This window comes from Mesoplodon densirostris, chromosome 19 (assembly GCF_025265405.1).
Source record: "Mesoplodon densirostris isolate mMesDen1 chromosome 19, mMesDen1 primary haplotype, whole genome shotgun sequence".
Classification (NCBI taxonomy): Eukaryota; Metazoa; Chordata; class Mammalia; order Artiodactyla; family Ziphiidae; genus Mesoplodon; species Mesoplodon densirostris.
Genome location: NC_082679.1, coordinates 38,190,359 through 38,206,548, shown reverse-complemented (window position 1 = coordinate 38,206,548; position 16,190 = coordinate 38,190,359). Strand labels below are relative to the sequence as shown.

At 52.8% G+C, this 16,190-nt stretch overlaps 1 protein-coding gene across 2 annotated transcripts in view; it reads right to left on the bottom strand.

Moving 5' to 3' along the window:
• Window positions 1-3,144: 3,144 nt before the first annotated feature.
• NLRC5 (NLR family CARD domain containing 5) overlaps window positions 3,145-16,190 on the bottom strand; it is a 92,695-nt gene continuing 79,649 nt past the window's right edge. Inside the window, exons 33-48 of one of the 2 annotated variants that reach the window (XM_060083225.1) lie at window positions 15,829-15,906; window positions 14,955-15,038; window positions 14,548-14,631; window positions 12,924-13,007; window positions 12,195-12,278; window positions 9,638-9,721; window positions 8,341-8,424; window positions 7,861-7,944; window positions 7,491-7,574; window positions 7,279-7,356; window positions 6,486-6,569; window positions 6,324-6,395; window positions 5,944-6,027; window positions 4,677-4,760; window positions 4,221-4,304; window positions 3,145-3,256 (exon numbers count right to left, since the gene is read on the bottom strand). In XM_060083225.1, the coding sequence (XP_059939208.1) occupies window positions 3,145-3,256; window positions 4,221-4,304; window positions 4,677-4,760; window positions 5,944-6,027; window positions 6,324-6,395; window positions 6,486-6,569; window positions 7,279-7,356; window positions 7,491-7,574; window positions 7,861-7,944; window positions 8,341-8,424; window positions 9,638-9,721; window positions 12,195-12,278; window positions 12,924-13,007; window positions 14,548-14,631; window positions 14,955-15,038; window positions 15,829-15,906 (1,348 nt within the window). The remainder of the gene's footprint in view (window positions 3,257-4,220; window positions 4,305-4,676; window positions 4,761-5,943; window positions 6,028-6,323; window positions 6,396-6,485; window positions 6,570-7,278; window positions 7,357-7,490; window positions 7,575-7,860; window positions 7,945-8,340; window positions 8,425-9,637; window positions 9,722-12,194; window positions 12,279-12,923; window positions 13,008-14,547; window positions 14,632-14,954; window positions 15,039-15,828; window positions 15,907-16,190) is intronic. The other variant, XM_060083226.1, reaches the window with a different exon arrangement.

Here is a 16,190-nt window from a genome sequence, read left to right as displayed (position 1 = left end):
GCACGTTGCAGTGTCTGTAACTATGATTTTTCAGTTCGAGAGGTACTGGCCTGGACAGTGGATTTCAGACACGTGTATGTTTAGGGGAAGGACAGAGGGGGTAATTTGGGAGGATTTGAGACCGGAGCGGGTGGGAAGGAAGATTCTGTGACTCCCATCAGAAAGGTGGATATTCAATCTGTAAAACCATAGGATGGAGGCCAAGTGACAAAGCAGCAAAATGAGCTGATCCCAGCCTGGCAGTTAGACATGGGAACTTACCAGCCCGATTACCTTCTTAGTGGGAAGACTCATGCGTAGAAATGGGGAGCACCATTTTGATTACACTGCTTACTGGCCCAGAGCCTTACTTTTCTTTGAATTTCATCTGTTTTCATAGATCTGTTTAAACTGAGCTTCCTTTGGGGAGGAAAGGGGCAGGGAGACCTCATCAGCATGGGGTAGAAAAATAGTCCAGGCCTCCAAACAAGTAGGTGGCAGGAGAGGAAGTTTCTTAATGAAATGAGCATGGTGACCTCAGCTGACTTGGGCCCAGGCGGCTCTGCAGTGCTGACAGTACTGAGGTGTATTTCAGGGCAGCTGCTGCAAGTTTCTTGGAGTTTAGAACTTGGGCGGAGCTAAAGGGCAGAGAAGAAGGGAAAAGGAAAACAAATAAGCAGCAAATGAAGTGTCTCTGAGCTCTGGGCTCTGCTTGGTGTGCGGTTCACCTGGGCTGGAGCTTCTGGTCGGCGCTCTGTTCCGTCCTCATCTGTGACCTCCCCGGTCAAAGGCTCCTCAGGCTTTGTGGAATTCATACTCCAGTCTTGGGCAAGGGGAGGAAGCAGTACAACCCCCCTTGGCGTGAAGGTGCACCCTGACGGCCTCGGCATCATTTCCTGGAAGGGAAAGGCTGAATTGGGACTCAAGGTTTCCAGGTAAACTTCTTGGATCCTCTGCCTGCCCATCCCCTCCCCCAGGACCAGGCTGATGGCCCCACTTGATGCCAGGTGTGCCCTGATCCTGGCCCGATAAAGGTGTCCCTGTGTGGGGTGTGGGTACTTGGCACTTGGCTGGAGGACTTTCTCCTCATGCTTGGCGGGGGACCGAGGACAACATGGAGGGTGGCAAAGGTCAGGGCCAAGCCATCCAGGTGAGCCACAAGCCGGCTGGGACATCCCAGGTTCCCAAGCCAGGTGGGAACAGCCTCTAGCATCACTTCCTAACTTCATTCTGGGTACAGTGGTGAAGTTATCTCAGGACTCGCCCGTGGGCCAGCCTGCCCTCCAGTGGTGCTCAGTAGTAACTGCACCCTCCCTGCTCCACTTTTCACAGTGGAGTGCAGCTCTGGAGGAAGGCTCCCCAGATATGGACTTGTTCAACCCACAGGTAGGTGATGGAGAGGCGGTGCTGTTCTCCTGCCATTTCAAACACCTCTTCACTTCATACGACATCCAGCCCTAAAAGGGAAGAGAACGAGCATGTAACCAGTACCTACTTCTTCATACTAGGGACTTTGCACACTTTGCTTCCCTGACCCCTCTGAAAGTCCTGGGGGCCAGGGGTGTTACTTACATGTACAGAAACAGATCCTGGCCTTGAAGACAGGCAGCAAGGGGTCAAGTCACATTCCATTCCATGCCCGTCTGACTTCCAAAACCATGTTCTTGATGTACCACCTGCCTGTGGAAATCCTTTAGCCAGGAGTTCCCAGGCTCTCACAAGGACCAGGCAAGCAGCAATAGTGAGAGGGGATACACTGGGGAGTGGTGGGGACTGCGGCAAACTGAGGGATGTGCGCCACATCTAAAGGACACAGTCATACGTCCCCAGCAGATTACTCTTGAGTGGGACTGCTGGACTAGCACCTACGAGAAGCTGAAAATCTGAATTTTGGGTCAAAGTTTGCAATTTAAAATACTGACAGTTAAATCAGAAAAGAGTGTAAATATAATGCAAGCCAAACAAAGACTGTTTCTAACACTTGCAAGCCAAACAAAGACTGTTTCTAACACTATGAGCTTCTACAATACCCTCGTGGTGCAGGTGAGCTCTGGAGAGACGTCGTCACTTGCCTACGATCACGTGACCACATATAGAGACAGAGTCTGGACTTGACTCCATGCCTCCTGACTCCCAGGCCAGGGTTCCTCTCAGCATTTCTCTCTGTAGTCTGCCCTGCTCTCCAGTCCCCAGGGCAGAGGGTGAACCACTTCTGACTTTGGTGAGGTGGTGGGACACATCAGACTCAGGCTAGAGGCTAGAAGATCACCCACATTTATTGGTCAAACTTGGCTTACAGTGTAGCAGGGCCACCCTTTGGCCCTCTTGGAAGTAATGAGAACACTGTGTAACACATGCAGCCCCTGGGAGCTCACTCAGATTCTGCTGAGGTAGTGGCTTGATCCAGTGGCCTTACCTGAATATGTTGGCAGTCCCCACCCTCTGCACCCTTAGGCATAGCTTCGTCCCTCACACAGCACGGACTGGGCCTGTCCAAGGTCAGGCTGGCTCTACCTGGACCTGGGCCTAAAGTCCTTGGAAAATAAGGGAGAGTGGGTGATCCAGTTCACAGATGGGAAAACTGAGGCTTGAGGCAGGAGGATACTCATCTGGAAGCCTCATGGCTAAATCCCTGGCTGCTCTGGAAATTTTCTGGCCTAGCTGCTCTGGAAATGCAATTTATAAATACACACATGGTTTAAAAAAGTAATAAATTAGATCTTGGACCTGCCTGAGGGCATCTGGCCAGCCACATGGCACATGACGTGGACATCTGCCATGTCTTATATATGGACCACCAATCACATGTAGTGCTAAGACCCATGACATTAACCCACAGGCCACACTGCAGGTTTCATGCAATGTCACATGGAATGCTGTCACGTGTGACCTTCTGTGTCATGCATCACACCATGACATGCTCATTGTGTTACATGTTTCTGACAGGTCATGCATGTCCCATGGGATGTAGGGTAGGCTATTGGCTATACTAGGCTCTTTCTTGCCAAAAAAGTCCTCCCCGAAGACTGTTGCAGAAAAAAATGTGTCTCTCCCTCATGGGGCAGGGTACAGGGACAGCCAGCTGAAGCTCTTTTCCTGAGTCCTTTATCCTGGTGGGTGGAAGTTGGCATCACTCGGCTGGATTCAAAAGGTCTTGAGGGGCCATCAAGTGCCATGAGGAACCTGTGGATGGTGGTCGAAGAAAGCAAAGTCCAGCCTGGGCTCCTGGCTCTGCAGACGCTGGGCCGTGTCCGGGGGGATGGGGTTATTCCAGAGGCTGTGGGGCACAGAGACAGACTCTTCTCAGCACCGGGAGCTGCTCACTTATTGTCTTGTCTCTGTCCTCTGTCCTACCTACAGATGGGGAAACCAAGGCCCCAAAGGGTAAGAGCTGTTTCCAGAGTTACCTGGCAGGCAGCAGCAGGTATTAGGCCAGCATGGCTACCTTAGGGAGATGGTATCCCCCATGCCCACCCAGACTTCTTCCACTCAATCTTTTTTTTTTTTTTGGCTGCGAAGCACGGCATGCAGGATCTTAGTTCCCTGACCGGGGATCGAACCCATGCCCTCTTTAGAGGAAGCGTGGAGTCTTAACCACTGGATCACCAGGGAAGTCCCCTCCACTCAATCTTCTTCCCCGGGAGCTAGCTTCTTCCCCAGGCCATGCTCATAGGACACATTGGACAAATAAGGAAAAAGCTCCCCTTCTTTAAGACGCTTTACTTCCATCGTCTGAAATTGTCATAATATATTGTTTTATAGAGCGAGGCACTTCACCACTACTAGAAACCTAACACGTCTGCTATGTGAGGGGTGTCCCTTAGAGGCAACACCCTGAAGTTCAGTGCACCACCTATACAACTGTATGTGGTGGCCCTGATGATAGCCACCATTTTAAGTGCTTACTATGTGCCCGGCATTGCGCTCAGCGCTTTATATAATCGTTTACTCTGCAGAACACCTCTCTGGGGTAGATACTATCACTACCTCCATTTTACAAAGGAGGAAACTGAGGTTCAGAGAGGTTGAGTTACTGATGCAAAGTTACGCCATCGGCAACGGGCAGAGCTGGGATCTGATCCAGGTCTGCTTGCTGCCAAATCCCTGATGGTGCGGTCCAAGCCTCCTTTGATAATTCCCGACCCAGGTCCTGCCTTCTCCTACAGGAGGTGCTTTTACATTGTAGAGGTTGGTGTGCTCACCCCAGCCCCAACCATCCCTGCCCCTGCAAGTCCTGTTACCGAATGACTTGGATGCCAGAGCCCTGCGCCAGCCCTTCAGCCAGGAGCCAGGCTCCAGAAGCTGTGATCCGATTCTTCTCCAGACTTCCCGATGGATGGCGGAGGAAGGGGAAAGAGACTGACGTGAGATGGGGAGATGGGGAGGAGGCGGCCGGAGGGGTGATTCCCTGCGTCCCTTCCCTGTGCCAAGTTGGGCGGGGGGGAACAAAGGCTCCCCACACATGTGTTTAGAGAGCTCAACATTCAGCAGTGCAGCGGGAAGGCTGAAGTCCGGGACCCAGGGAGAGCTAAGCTTGACAGGGGCTTGGAGTGGACAGGAGTGAGCAAGTCCAGGAGGGCTTCCTGGGAGTCAGGGCCCTGACCCAGTGGCCTCTTGGCTTTCCCCAGGACACAGGTCCCCCCCTGGCTTTGGCCCTCCCCACCCCGTTCTGGCTTCCCCGGATGTGCCCCTCATACTCCATTCTCTTCAGCCGGCCCATCCGCGGCAGGACCCGGGCCAGTTCAGCAGCTGCCTCATCCCCGAGCAGATTCCAGGACAGCCTGCAGGGTAGGGGTGCCAATGTCACTGGCAGGAGAGCAGTGAGGGTAGAGACAGGGGGCAGGTGGGGAGGGCTGGGGGCCACGGGGATGGGGGAGTGCCACGGGGTCCTGCGTGCCCTCCCTGAAGACTTTACAAGGCACAGGAGGCTCCTTCCTACCTCCCAGCCCCATTCCCGAGCTGGTCATCCCTCAGAACCCGGACAGCTTAGGAGCTGGCTGTCCTGAGAGTTCAGAACACGAGGTCTGTGGAAACATCATGATCCAAACTTCCACCGTGCATGTGCCTCCATGCTACATCCATGTACCGCCTATATTATTTGTTTCATATTTTTCTTTAAGTCAGTCCTCCGTCCCCTCTTTTTTTTTTTCACTTTAAGAAACTGATCTTAGGAAACATTTATCACTACTATCAGTGAAAGACTTGTGTTAAGGACCCTAAGTGGAAGGTAGTTACAAGGATAAGTACAGTGCAAACGATAGTATTAACTTCTAGCTGGAACCTGTGTCCTTCCCTGGCGCTAACCCTGTGGTCTGCCCCCTGCTGGCTAAAAAGGGATAATCACCAGTGTTTGGTGAGTTAGCCCTGATCTGAGACTTTCTCTTTGGTGTAAAGTAATGAGAAGAATTAAAATCTTTAGGATGCAAACCTAAAGTCTTGTAATCCCTTGTGTCCTGTACTTAAGGAAATCCCATTTTCCTCCTCCATGCTCCGGGTCCCAGGCTAGTCCTGGCAATCTAGTTTATCCCTCAGGCAGTACTGCCAGGTTCCAAGGTCCGAGCACCTCTGATGGCCAAGAGGGAGGTGGGCATGGCCAGTGGGCAGGTCGGGGGGCCTGCTGGTTTCAGCCACTCCTCACTACCAACAGGTGGTTCGTAAATCAAGGCTCCGTAAACCCGGTGAGGTAGTCTATCCAGACGCTTCCCAAAGGGACAATCGGGAAATGGTCCTAACCATCTCCATCTGGTCCACTGCCCCTCTCACCCTCCACAGGTGGGGAAACAGGCAGGAAAGGCTGAATGGCTTAGACAAACAACACTCACAGCTCAAGTGTTAAAACTTCCTCGAGAGGAACTTTGAGCAAGAATGACCTTCCCTGTACAAGATGGGAAGACCCCCAGGGAGGAAGGAACCAGGCCCCCAGGTGCCCGCTTTGCCCAGCTCAGGGCTCTCCCAAGCACTCACATGATTTCTTCCAGGGCCGGGCAGAGCACGAAGCTGGCAGTGAGGGGCTTGGCAGTCTGGTTGTCAATCTCACACGACACCAGGCTGGAGACGGAGACGGAGATGGAGAAGGGGATGGGATGGAGGTATCTGAGTCAGGGGCGCCCTCAGCCTCGTGCCCCTCTCCCCACCCTGCAGTCACAGCAGGCGGGAGCAGAGTGGCCAGCAGCTGGGGCAGGCTGGGAGTCTTAGGAAAGCGCCCCCTTTTTCTTAGTTCCAGGCTCCCCCCATACCTGAGGCCTCTGTCACTTCAAAAGCCTTCCCAGGTATCAGGCTCAGCCAGAGAAGGACTGCCCCCTACTGCACCCCAGCTCCCCGGGTAGTCAGAGGAGGCTACTTACTCGATCTGCCGGAGCACTGGGAGCCCCAGACGGAAATGTGGGACCCCTCCGGCCAGGTTGTTCTCTGCCAAGCTGCAGGGCAGGGGAGACACCCGTGAGAGGAAGCCCCAGACCAACCCTCCGGGCCTGGCCCCCTGCCCAGGCTCCGCGGCCTCTACTCACCTGATCTCTTCCATGTGTGGGCATCCATCCAGGGCCTGGCCCAGGCTCAGTGCTCCCTCTGGGCCAAGATGGCTGGATGGCAGGCTGAGGAAAGGGAAGGGGTGAGGGGAGCCTGGGGGACCAGGTATGGGAACTGGGGGGGCTAGATCCCCCCACCCTGAGCCTTGTCTCAGGCTGCACTGCCAGACCTTAGACAGTCTCTGGGTAACTGCCACCCTAACCCCTCTCCCCACCCACATAGGACCTGGGTGGGTATCCAGGGCCCTGGCTTTGGGGTCTGAGATCCCAAGTTCAAGGCCTGGCTCCTTGATGTATTAATAGGGTAAGATTTCCACACCTCTCCGGGCTTTAGTTCCCTTGCCTGGAAAACGGAGCAAGTAGAAATCCTGGCCTCACAGGGCTCAGATGAGAGCATGGACATAAACTGTAAAGTGGCAGGGCGCTTTTATCCTGCATGGCCCTTTGCTGACACTTCCTCACTCACCCTCGGAGACTGGCTCACAGGGTACGCTGAGCTACAAGGAAACTGATACTCAGAAGGGGCAGGGGCTTGGCCAAGGGCCCACAAGGGGCTGGTGGCAGAGCCAGGACGAGGCTGGGTCTCCTGATCTCCCGGCCCCAGGCTCCAGAGGCAGGGGAGAAGCAGGCGGGGGAGGAGCAGCCAGCCCCAGCACACGCCACAGTTTCCCCTAAGGCAGGGCAGCTCAGCCGATGGGGGGCCTTGGTCCCCTAGTGCTCCCAGGGGAACCCCTCCCGCTAGCCCTGCACACACCGCGGGCAGGGGGCCACTCACTGCAGGACCCTCAGGTGCCGGGGCAGCCCCCTGGCCAGCCCCAGGGCTGTGGGGTCTCCCAGGGCGTTGCAGCCAAGCCTGGAAGAGGAGAGGGGATGAAATTGAGCACCAGGCTGGCCTGCTCCAGACCCCTGCCCTGTGCCCACTGGGGGACCCAAGGGCCAGGTGGCCTGTGGGGACACAGAGGGCAGGCCACCCGGGCAGACACTCACATCAGCTCCTGTAGGTGCCTACAAAGCGGGAGACACTCCGCCAACCGCGCTCCCCCTGCCGGGCCGATGCCATTCGCCGAGAGGCTGAGGAGGGGCAGACATCAGACCCTTGACTCCCCCATCCCCCGCCAACCCCACCACATCTGCTAGGGCCCTAAGAGACAGCACTCTCACCACACACTGTCCCAGCCTGATGGGACAGAGAGGCCCAGGGGGGAGCAGGGGCTGGGCTGGCTCAAGGTCCCCAGATCAACAGTTCCAGGAGGTAACCAGCCCCAGGGCCTGGACACTGAGGTTAGGGGGGGAAGCCAGAGTCTCCCCGGACCATGGTGTGGTTGCTGAGGACCCGTCAGGAGGGCTGGCCACTCACTCTATCTTCCTGAGCTCAGGCAGTCCCGGCAGGACAGCAGCTAAGTTCTGGGCACCGGTGTCTCCAATCTGGTTGTGGCTCAAGCTTGGGGAGAGAACAGCAGGGGAATTGCAGCCATCAGCCTGCCACCCATCTCATCCTGTCCGTGTCCTCATCCCAGAAGAGGAGGCCAACGTCTAGAGAAAGGCCTCAGCCACAGGGATAAAGTCCCCTCACCCTATGTTGGGTGAGGACTCCAAACTCTTGTCTTCTGTTTAGGATGTTCTCCCTGGTGTCTGACCTAAATCCTTCTTGCTGCAATCAACACTCTCATATCCTATCTTTGGGTTTCCCAAGGTTCTGGGTCTGGGGTGATGCAGTATATAAGTGGGTGAAGGTGACGAGACTAGGAAGTGAAGAGTGTCCTCAGGGAGCCCCTTGCTTCTGTCATCTTCCCCTGCCAAAGTTGTCTTGGGTCTGGGGGAGGGACAGGCAATTCACCCTAGCTCCTCCAAGCTGGCGGCAGCTCTGAGAGCCTTTGAAAGGCGGCAGCAGCCGACGTCACCGATATCACTCCTGCTCAGACTGGAGAAGCAGGGCCAAGAAGCCTTAGTCAGGAGTAAAGGCATTTGCAAGTGCAGTGCTAAGAACTCTACAGTTTGCAAAGGCTTTACACATCTAGGAACTCATATGTCAGTCACAAAACTTCCGAGGGAGGGGGATGGGCAAGGTGGGCAGACTGTACCCAATATCCAGAGGAGAATTCCGAGGCCCAGGGAGGAGCCGTGATGGGCCAAAGACTCCCAGGGCCTCACAGGCAAGGTGGAAATGAAAGCCCAGAGCCATTGGCCTGGAGCAGTGGCCACAGTTTTTTGGTTTGGCCAGGCTTTGCCTGTGCCCCTATGTCAGGGATCTTCAGGCCAGCCCGGCTGAATGTCAGTTTCACGTGTCTCTCACAACTCATCCTGTTCTAATCTATAAAAATAGTGGGCTTTTCCTTAAACCCAGTCTATTTATGGTCTTTTCTGCACTTGACCACACCCTGCCTCTGTGAATGGGGGGAAAAAACAAATGAAACAAAGCAGCTGATGCAGAGGTATTAGTCTGAGGGTTGTTTGTTTTGTTGCCTTTTGTTTTGCAAATTAATTTTTAGGGAACTGTCTTTCGGTAAATTAATTTGGGGTGAAATGACCTGGTCCCCCAAACTCTCTGAGCTCATCTCCTACACGCTCTACCCTGCCAGAGTGGGGGACGGGGACTTGGATAAAAACAAAACAATGCTTTGTGTCATTGCTTGGGTTTGTTTAGAGTCACAATATTTCATATTTTGAAAAATCACATGAAAAGAACATGTGCTATTTGTTTCTCCAAGTGGCCAGGGGTACAAGGGCAGAATATCACAGTCATCAGCTCTGAGGCTAGACCATCGCTACACAAAGTGTGGTCTGTGGCCCCCAGAACTGGCATCACCTGGGAGCTTGAAATGCAGCATCTAGGCAACCCACATCCGTGAATCAGAAACATGAACAAGAACAGAGGATGAATTTGTGCACATGAAGGGTTGTCCTAGGACTTGGGCTCAGCTCCTTCAGGTCACTTGTGTAGCGCAGAGGAAGCTGGTGACAGTAAAAGGTAAGAGCTGTGACACGGACCTGGGAGGGTTAAAGGAATGTGCTGAGGACAGGAGCCACAGAGGGTTCTCAGGGAGGTGCCCCAGTGTTTCCCCAGATGGGTGGTCCCAGCAGAACTTGGAAGTACCTCCTCCTACTCACTCCCATGGGGTCACCTGGTCACTCACCAGAGGCTCTGCAGGAGGGTCATGTGGCTTAGTCCTTGAGTGAGTGCAGCCAGGGTAGAGTCGCCCAGTGGGAGGTGGCTGAGGCTGGAGGAGAGGAGGCCACAGGAAGACTTGGCATGCTGGGCTTGGGTCCCTGACGCAGACCTTGAGTGCTCAGCAATGCCCAGTGATCTCCAAGACAGCCACTTACATCCACACAGTGTAAAAAAACCCCCAAAACTGTACAAACAAAACTGCACTGCGAAATCCAAATGCCGTTTTCTCTGTAAGAATTATTACAGTCATCCAGGCAGCAGTTCTAGATTCTGAATCACACTAGACCCAGACTACTGATCAGTAATCATAGTGACCACATACAAGCACATACTAAGGGCCATTTAGAGATGATATGATATACAGTTATCTATCCCCATTTTACAGATGAGGCACACTGAGGCCCAGCAGTCACACACAGAAAGTGGCAGCATCAGGAACAGAACCCAAGACTGTAGGATCCCCATTCCTGGGCCCAACCATGTGTTACCCATGGATCATGCTCCTTATGGCCCCACCTTGGGCAGGAGAGAGGAATAATAATAATAACAGTAATAATAATAATGATAATAATAAGAGCAGCCAATACTTGTAGAGTGTGAATTCTGTGCCAGGCTCTGTTCTAAGTGTTTCATGTGTGTGATCTCATTTAATCCTCACAATCACTGAGGGGATAGGTCCAGCTATTATCCCCAGAGTTAAGATGAGGAAGAAAACAGAGAGAGGTTAAGTACCTTGCCTAAGCTCACACACTGAGGTAGAACCGAGAGGTGACAACCATCCTGGTTTGCCCAGAACTGAGGAGTTTTCCAGGATGCGGGACTTTCTGTCCCAGCTAAACTGGGACAGTTGGTCACTGTGCCAGGAGTTGAACCCAGGTGGTGTGGCTGTTAACTAGCACCTACACCCCTAACCATTTCACCCAGAGGGACAGGTGGGAAAAGTTGGCTGGATCTGAGGTGAGCTGCTTGTTGGAGAGGAGACACTCAGAAACGACAGATCTGAAACTGGAAGAGGCCTCTGGGGAGTGAAGATCCATCCCTTTCCTTCAGACAGAAAGGAATCATTGGGACTTCCCTGGCGGTCCAGAGGTTAAGACTCTGCGCTCCCAATGCAGGGGGCATGGGTTCGATCCCTGGTCAGGGAACTAAGATCCCGCATGCCCTGTTCTCTGAAGAACTTCCAGCTCCTGGCTCTGGCCCGGGTGCCCAGGTGAACACACATATATGTTAAACACATGAATGAGCCAATGGATGACCTCATTGGGCCTCCAACTCCACCCCAAATAAAAGCTTCCAGAAGAAAGGGAGGCTGAGCAGAGGTGCAGGCACATGGGGGGAAGCCAAAGAAACATCTCAGTGGGAAGACAGTGGACCCTCTGGTCAAAGGTCTCCCTAATACCACCCCCTGACCCCTGCCAGGATATGCAAAGAGGGACAAAGTGGAAGAATTTCATTCATTGTTAAGGGGCAAAAAGTCAGAGAGCTGCTTTTAAACTGTATTCAAAAATGTGTCCAAAAAAGTCTGGAGGAAAACTCACAAACTGCTCATTTACAGAAGTTTTCCCAGGGGGTGTCAATGCCAGGGATTTCACGTTCGTTGTTACATATTTCTATGATGATGGAACTTTTTATAATTCGTGTGTATTTTTGGTCAATGGATAAACTTAGAGATTAAAAGCAGAAGATGCCTTGTCAAATGTTCTGTCTCGATACTGTCACGTCTGCGCAGGATGGGGACCTGTCCTTTAGACTGAGGCTGTTTCCAGCGTTTCTAAGAATTTGGTGACTCCAAATTATAGGTGAGAGTAAAAGTTGCCAGTTACTAAGGAAACGATTGTAGGCACATGGCAGTGGTCACCTATGGTTTTTTTTTTCTGCCCGGAGTTTGTTTCCCTGTCTTGTGTTAACAGTCCCCTGAAATACCACCCCTGACTCAGTCCAGATAATTGGATGGGCATGTGACTCAGGTCTGGCCAATCAGATTATCGTGTGCTTAGAGCCACAGTGATTGGTTTAGGGGTGGGCATGTGACCTGGGCTAGTCCAGTGAGACTCATTCTAGGGACTTGTGTTGTAGGTACAGGGAAAAAGGTGCTCCCTTTCCACTTGGCTGGTAGAAAGTGAACCTGCAGCTGCAGGGACAGCCTGCCTGAGGATGAAGGCAAGAGATGGGGGGGTGGGGAGGAGAGAGGGAGGGGAAGGGAGAGAGAGAGAGAGGGAGGGAGGGACGAGGGGGAACAAATAGAGAACCTGGATCCAACCAAGCCTGAAATCAGTTACCTTGTTATTTTCTGTGACACGATTTAATACATTTCTGGGTTGGGTTGCTTTGACTGAGAATTCTGTTTCTTATGATCAAGCATTTTGATAACACACAGAGCCAGGTAAGGAAGGAAAAGGGAGGGCATTCAGCTCACCTGGGTCCATCCAGGAGATTGACAGTGGTGTTCACTAGAGATGCAAAGGTTCTTAGACATGCTCCCAACTCCCCTGCTCTCACCCCCATTAACCACCACCACTTACTCAAGCCTCTTCAGCCAGCACTTGCCCTCAAGGGCCCCCGTCAGCACCTTGGTGCCCTCCTCGCCAAGTTGATTGTTGGACAAGCTAGAGGGGACCAAGCATGAGGTGAGGGTTAGACAAGCCTGCCCAGCCCCTGGAGCTGAGCTGTCAAATCAGCCCCCCTTACCACCTCAGTTCCCCCCAGGAGTCTGGCTCTGGGTCCACAGATCCCAGACCACCCTTCCTATCCAGGCTGCACAGGGACATTCCTGGCCCCAAGGGTCAGGCTCTGGGGTCCTCGAGGATGGGCACTGCAGTCACAGCTGACCCAATTGACAAAGGATGCCCTGGATGAGGGCTGCACCAGAGGAAGCCAGGGACAAGTCACACACACGCACGCACACACACACGTGCAATGATCCCTTCTGCCCCTTAGCTCTCTCTCTACCCAACACCCAGAGCCGCTCTAGGCAGAGAAGGATGATGAGCCCCATTTTACAGATGAGGCTGTCCAAGTCTAGAGAGGCACAGTTATTCGCCCAAGGTCACTCTGAGTGAGTGATAAAGTTGGGACCAAGAACCCAGTGCTCAGCCTTCCCCAAGCCACACCCAGAGATGCCAGGCTTCATCAGGGAGAAAAGCGATAGGCTGAAGTCCCACCACCCACTTTAACCAAAGGCACAACTGTCCTCCCCACCCTTTGTCTTTGCTGGGCCATCCCTTCCCGGACCCTTCCACCCCACAACTCACTCCAGCTCTTCTAGGTGGTGACAGTGGCTTAGACCAGATGTCAGGTGGGCTAGCCCACTGGAGCTCACGCAGCTGGAGGTCAGCCTGGTGGGGGTCAAAGGGAGGCAGGTCAGGTAGGAGCTCTGGGTCTTGGGAGCTCTGGATGCTGGTGGCCGAGGGCAAGGAGGTGGGGTGGGGAATGGTTCCTGGTGGGCAGTGGGAGGGGACCTTCCTTCCCTTCATAAATTTCTCCCATCAGGGAATCTTTAAGTCAAGACGTAGCTTGGAGGCAGGAACATGGATTAGTTGAATACTTCTTTAAACCACAATCATTCAGGTAGCAACTTCACAATGTCTGCCATAATCAGGCATCACTGTAAAGTCTAGCTAGTTAACTGTCGTTTACCATGAGCTCTGCATCTTTATTTAAACAAAAAATGTAGCAAGTATTGGAGAGGGTGTTAAAGATATATTAGTACCAAGAGGAGACCTTCCCCCTGATGCGAACGGTTGAATTAAAAGAGAACTGAGAGTTACAAAAGCTCCACTTTGCAACCATCATCCGTGATATTTGATTCAGGCAAGAATTATCAATGGATGCTAAAATTCGTGGGTGAAAGTTTGAGGAAGACCAGGATATTTACATCATCTTAAAGTACCTTCCTACCAGATAACTGGTTAATTACAAAGGGAAAAACTGTAGCTGTGCAAGTGAAGAAACCTGGCAGACACCACCTTAACCAGGTGATCACAGTTAACATCCCCAGTAAGGGGACAAGTAGGCATCATGTGCCTCCCAATGTGACACACTGAGAAGAACACAGCAGCACCTCTGTGATATTCCTGCCCCAAATGCAGAACCTAAACCTAAGCACGAGGAAACAGCAGAGAAACCCAAGCAGAAGGGCATTCTACAAAATAACTGGCATGTAAATGTCATGACAGTATGAAACACAAAGAAGGGCTGAGGACACATTCCAAATTGAAGGAGACTAAAGAGGGATGACAACGGAACACAGTGTGTGATCCTGGATGGAATCCAGGACTGAAAAAAAATGCAATAAACATTATTGGGACAATTGGCAAAATTGGAATATAAACTGTAGTTTAGATAATAGTAGGATATCAATGTTAAATTGCCTGAATTTCATACTTTTACTGGATTAGGGGAGAGAATGTTCTTAGGAAATTCACTGAAATATTAAGGGGCGAAGGGGCATAATTATGCAACTTACTTTCAAATGGTTCAGAACAAGAAACGGGGGGTGGAGAAGAGAGGGGAGGGGTGAGGAAGGAGGAAGGGAAGAAAAGAGCAAATGTGAAAAAATAATGACAAAGGGTTAATCTGGGAAAATGGCATATGGAGGTCCTTCTCAGTCTTCTCGCAACTTTTCTATTAGTTTGCAATTATTTCCAAATAATAAAGAAAAGAAAGAGCATTCAAAAGGGAATCACCTTCACGCCACATGGCCATGTAGATGACCATGAACCCTGGCATCATCTCCAGGGTCATGTGTGGTCCCAGCCCATGGGATGGGGACACAGAGCTCCTTTGAGCTCGGGGTTGGGGAAAACAGGAAGTGTGGGGGCGGGGCTGAGCTGCAGCGGGCGGGGCGGGCCCTGAGTGAAAGTCTTGTCTGCTTACCGGAAGTTCTTCAGCTCAGAGAGGGACAGCAGGAGGCTTTGTAGCAGCAGAGCACTGGCTTCGCAGAGGTTCACCTGGGACAAGCTGAAAAGGCCAAGCATATTCCAGAGGATTTCAGGCTGGACACACCTCAGGGATCAAACATTACACAAAGATGGGGAGGCCAAGAGAGGGGAAAGGCGCACCCAAGAGCTCCCAGTGGGGCAGGGCTCCCCTCTGCCACCCTAGGGCTCTCCCCCACTGGCCAGGTGTGATTCTCTCCTGCAGAGGGAAGCAAGAATGCTAGCACAGCCCCACGTTCTGCTCATCTCCATCCTGCACTGGCCAGCCTCTCACCTATGGCCTGGAGCGGGCACTGGGGTCAATCAGAGAACTCAGGGCCCCAGACAGCGTTTCGGGGTGCTGACCTGAGCTGCCGCAGCCGGGCGCAGGTCTCCATCAGCTGCCTAGCAAGAAGGCTGTGGTGGGTCCCAAGGTCGCAGTGAGCCAGCCTGGAGGTGGAGAGGGAGGCAGCTTCTGAACACCTGGCTCCGTACTGGGGACTCAGTACCTACCTGCAAGGAGCGTTTCTCACGGTGCTAAATAAATGCTAATCAAATGAAGTCCCCCAATTTACTAATCAATCATGGGAAGTACTGGCGAAGGAGAGGTCAGGATGGGGCACCTGGTATGGCTGTGCAGGTTGTTCACTGCACAAGGAGACCCAGCCAAGGAAGTGAGTTGGGGCTGAGATCCAGGTATGGTCCAGTCCTCACAATGTATACTTGCAGGGCTGCATTCCTCCAAAGAGGTGACATTTTAATTTCCAAAAACGTGCTATATGGATTAGAGGAGCTGTGAACCCAGGCATCTGTAAGAATGGATGATGGGAAGACTTGACTAAGTCTGGGTGGGTTGGAGGGGCCTCCCTGAGATGGTGGCATTTAAACTGAGACCTGAAGGATGAGGTCGAGTTAGCCAGGTGAAGAAGGATGAAGAAGGAAAGGGAGGAGAGAATATTCTGGGCAGGAAACAGCCTGTGCAAAGGCCCTGAGGTCAAAAAGAGCAAGGTGGTGTTTAAGGTACTGGAAGCTTAGCTGGAGCCTAGACTGGGGTTTGGGGTAGGGATAGATAGCATGAAGAGGTAGGTTGGGCCAGATCTCACAGGCCATGTAGAGACTTTGGGCATCAAAGGACTCTGAGCAGGGGCATGAGAATTATTGGTCAGAAGCAGCAGTACTCCCCTCTCCCCCTCCCTCCATCACTAGCCTCCCTCTTGGGACCCCAGGTACTGGGTCTCACCTGAGGGCCACGGCTTCTGGGTTCTCCTGATGGGGAAATTCCAGCTGGATACAGAGCTGCTGCTGGGTCTCGGAGATGCTGAGGAGGGAAGGGGTAGCCAGCATGAGGCCCACCGCAGCTTTCCCGTATCGGCTGTGCTGGGACCAGGGCTGCTCAGCCGACTGAGCTCCCAGACCCAGTGGGGATCTGGACATCGGTCAGGGAGACACCAGCGCCTTTGCTCTTAGCTAGTCCATGGGATTCAGGCACCTCTGGTCACAGAGCCATGGTGTGTGTAACTGCCACCAGGGGCCCCTTCCAGACAACCAGCATGGACTTCCAGCAGTGTCTGTCTGGGATCTAACAGCCCTTTGTCTTGAACC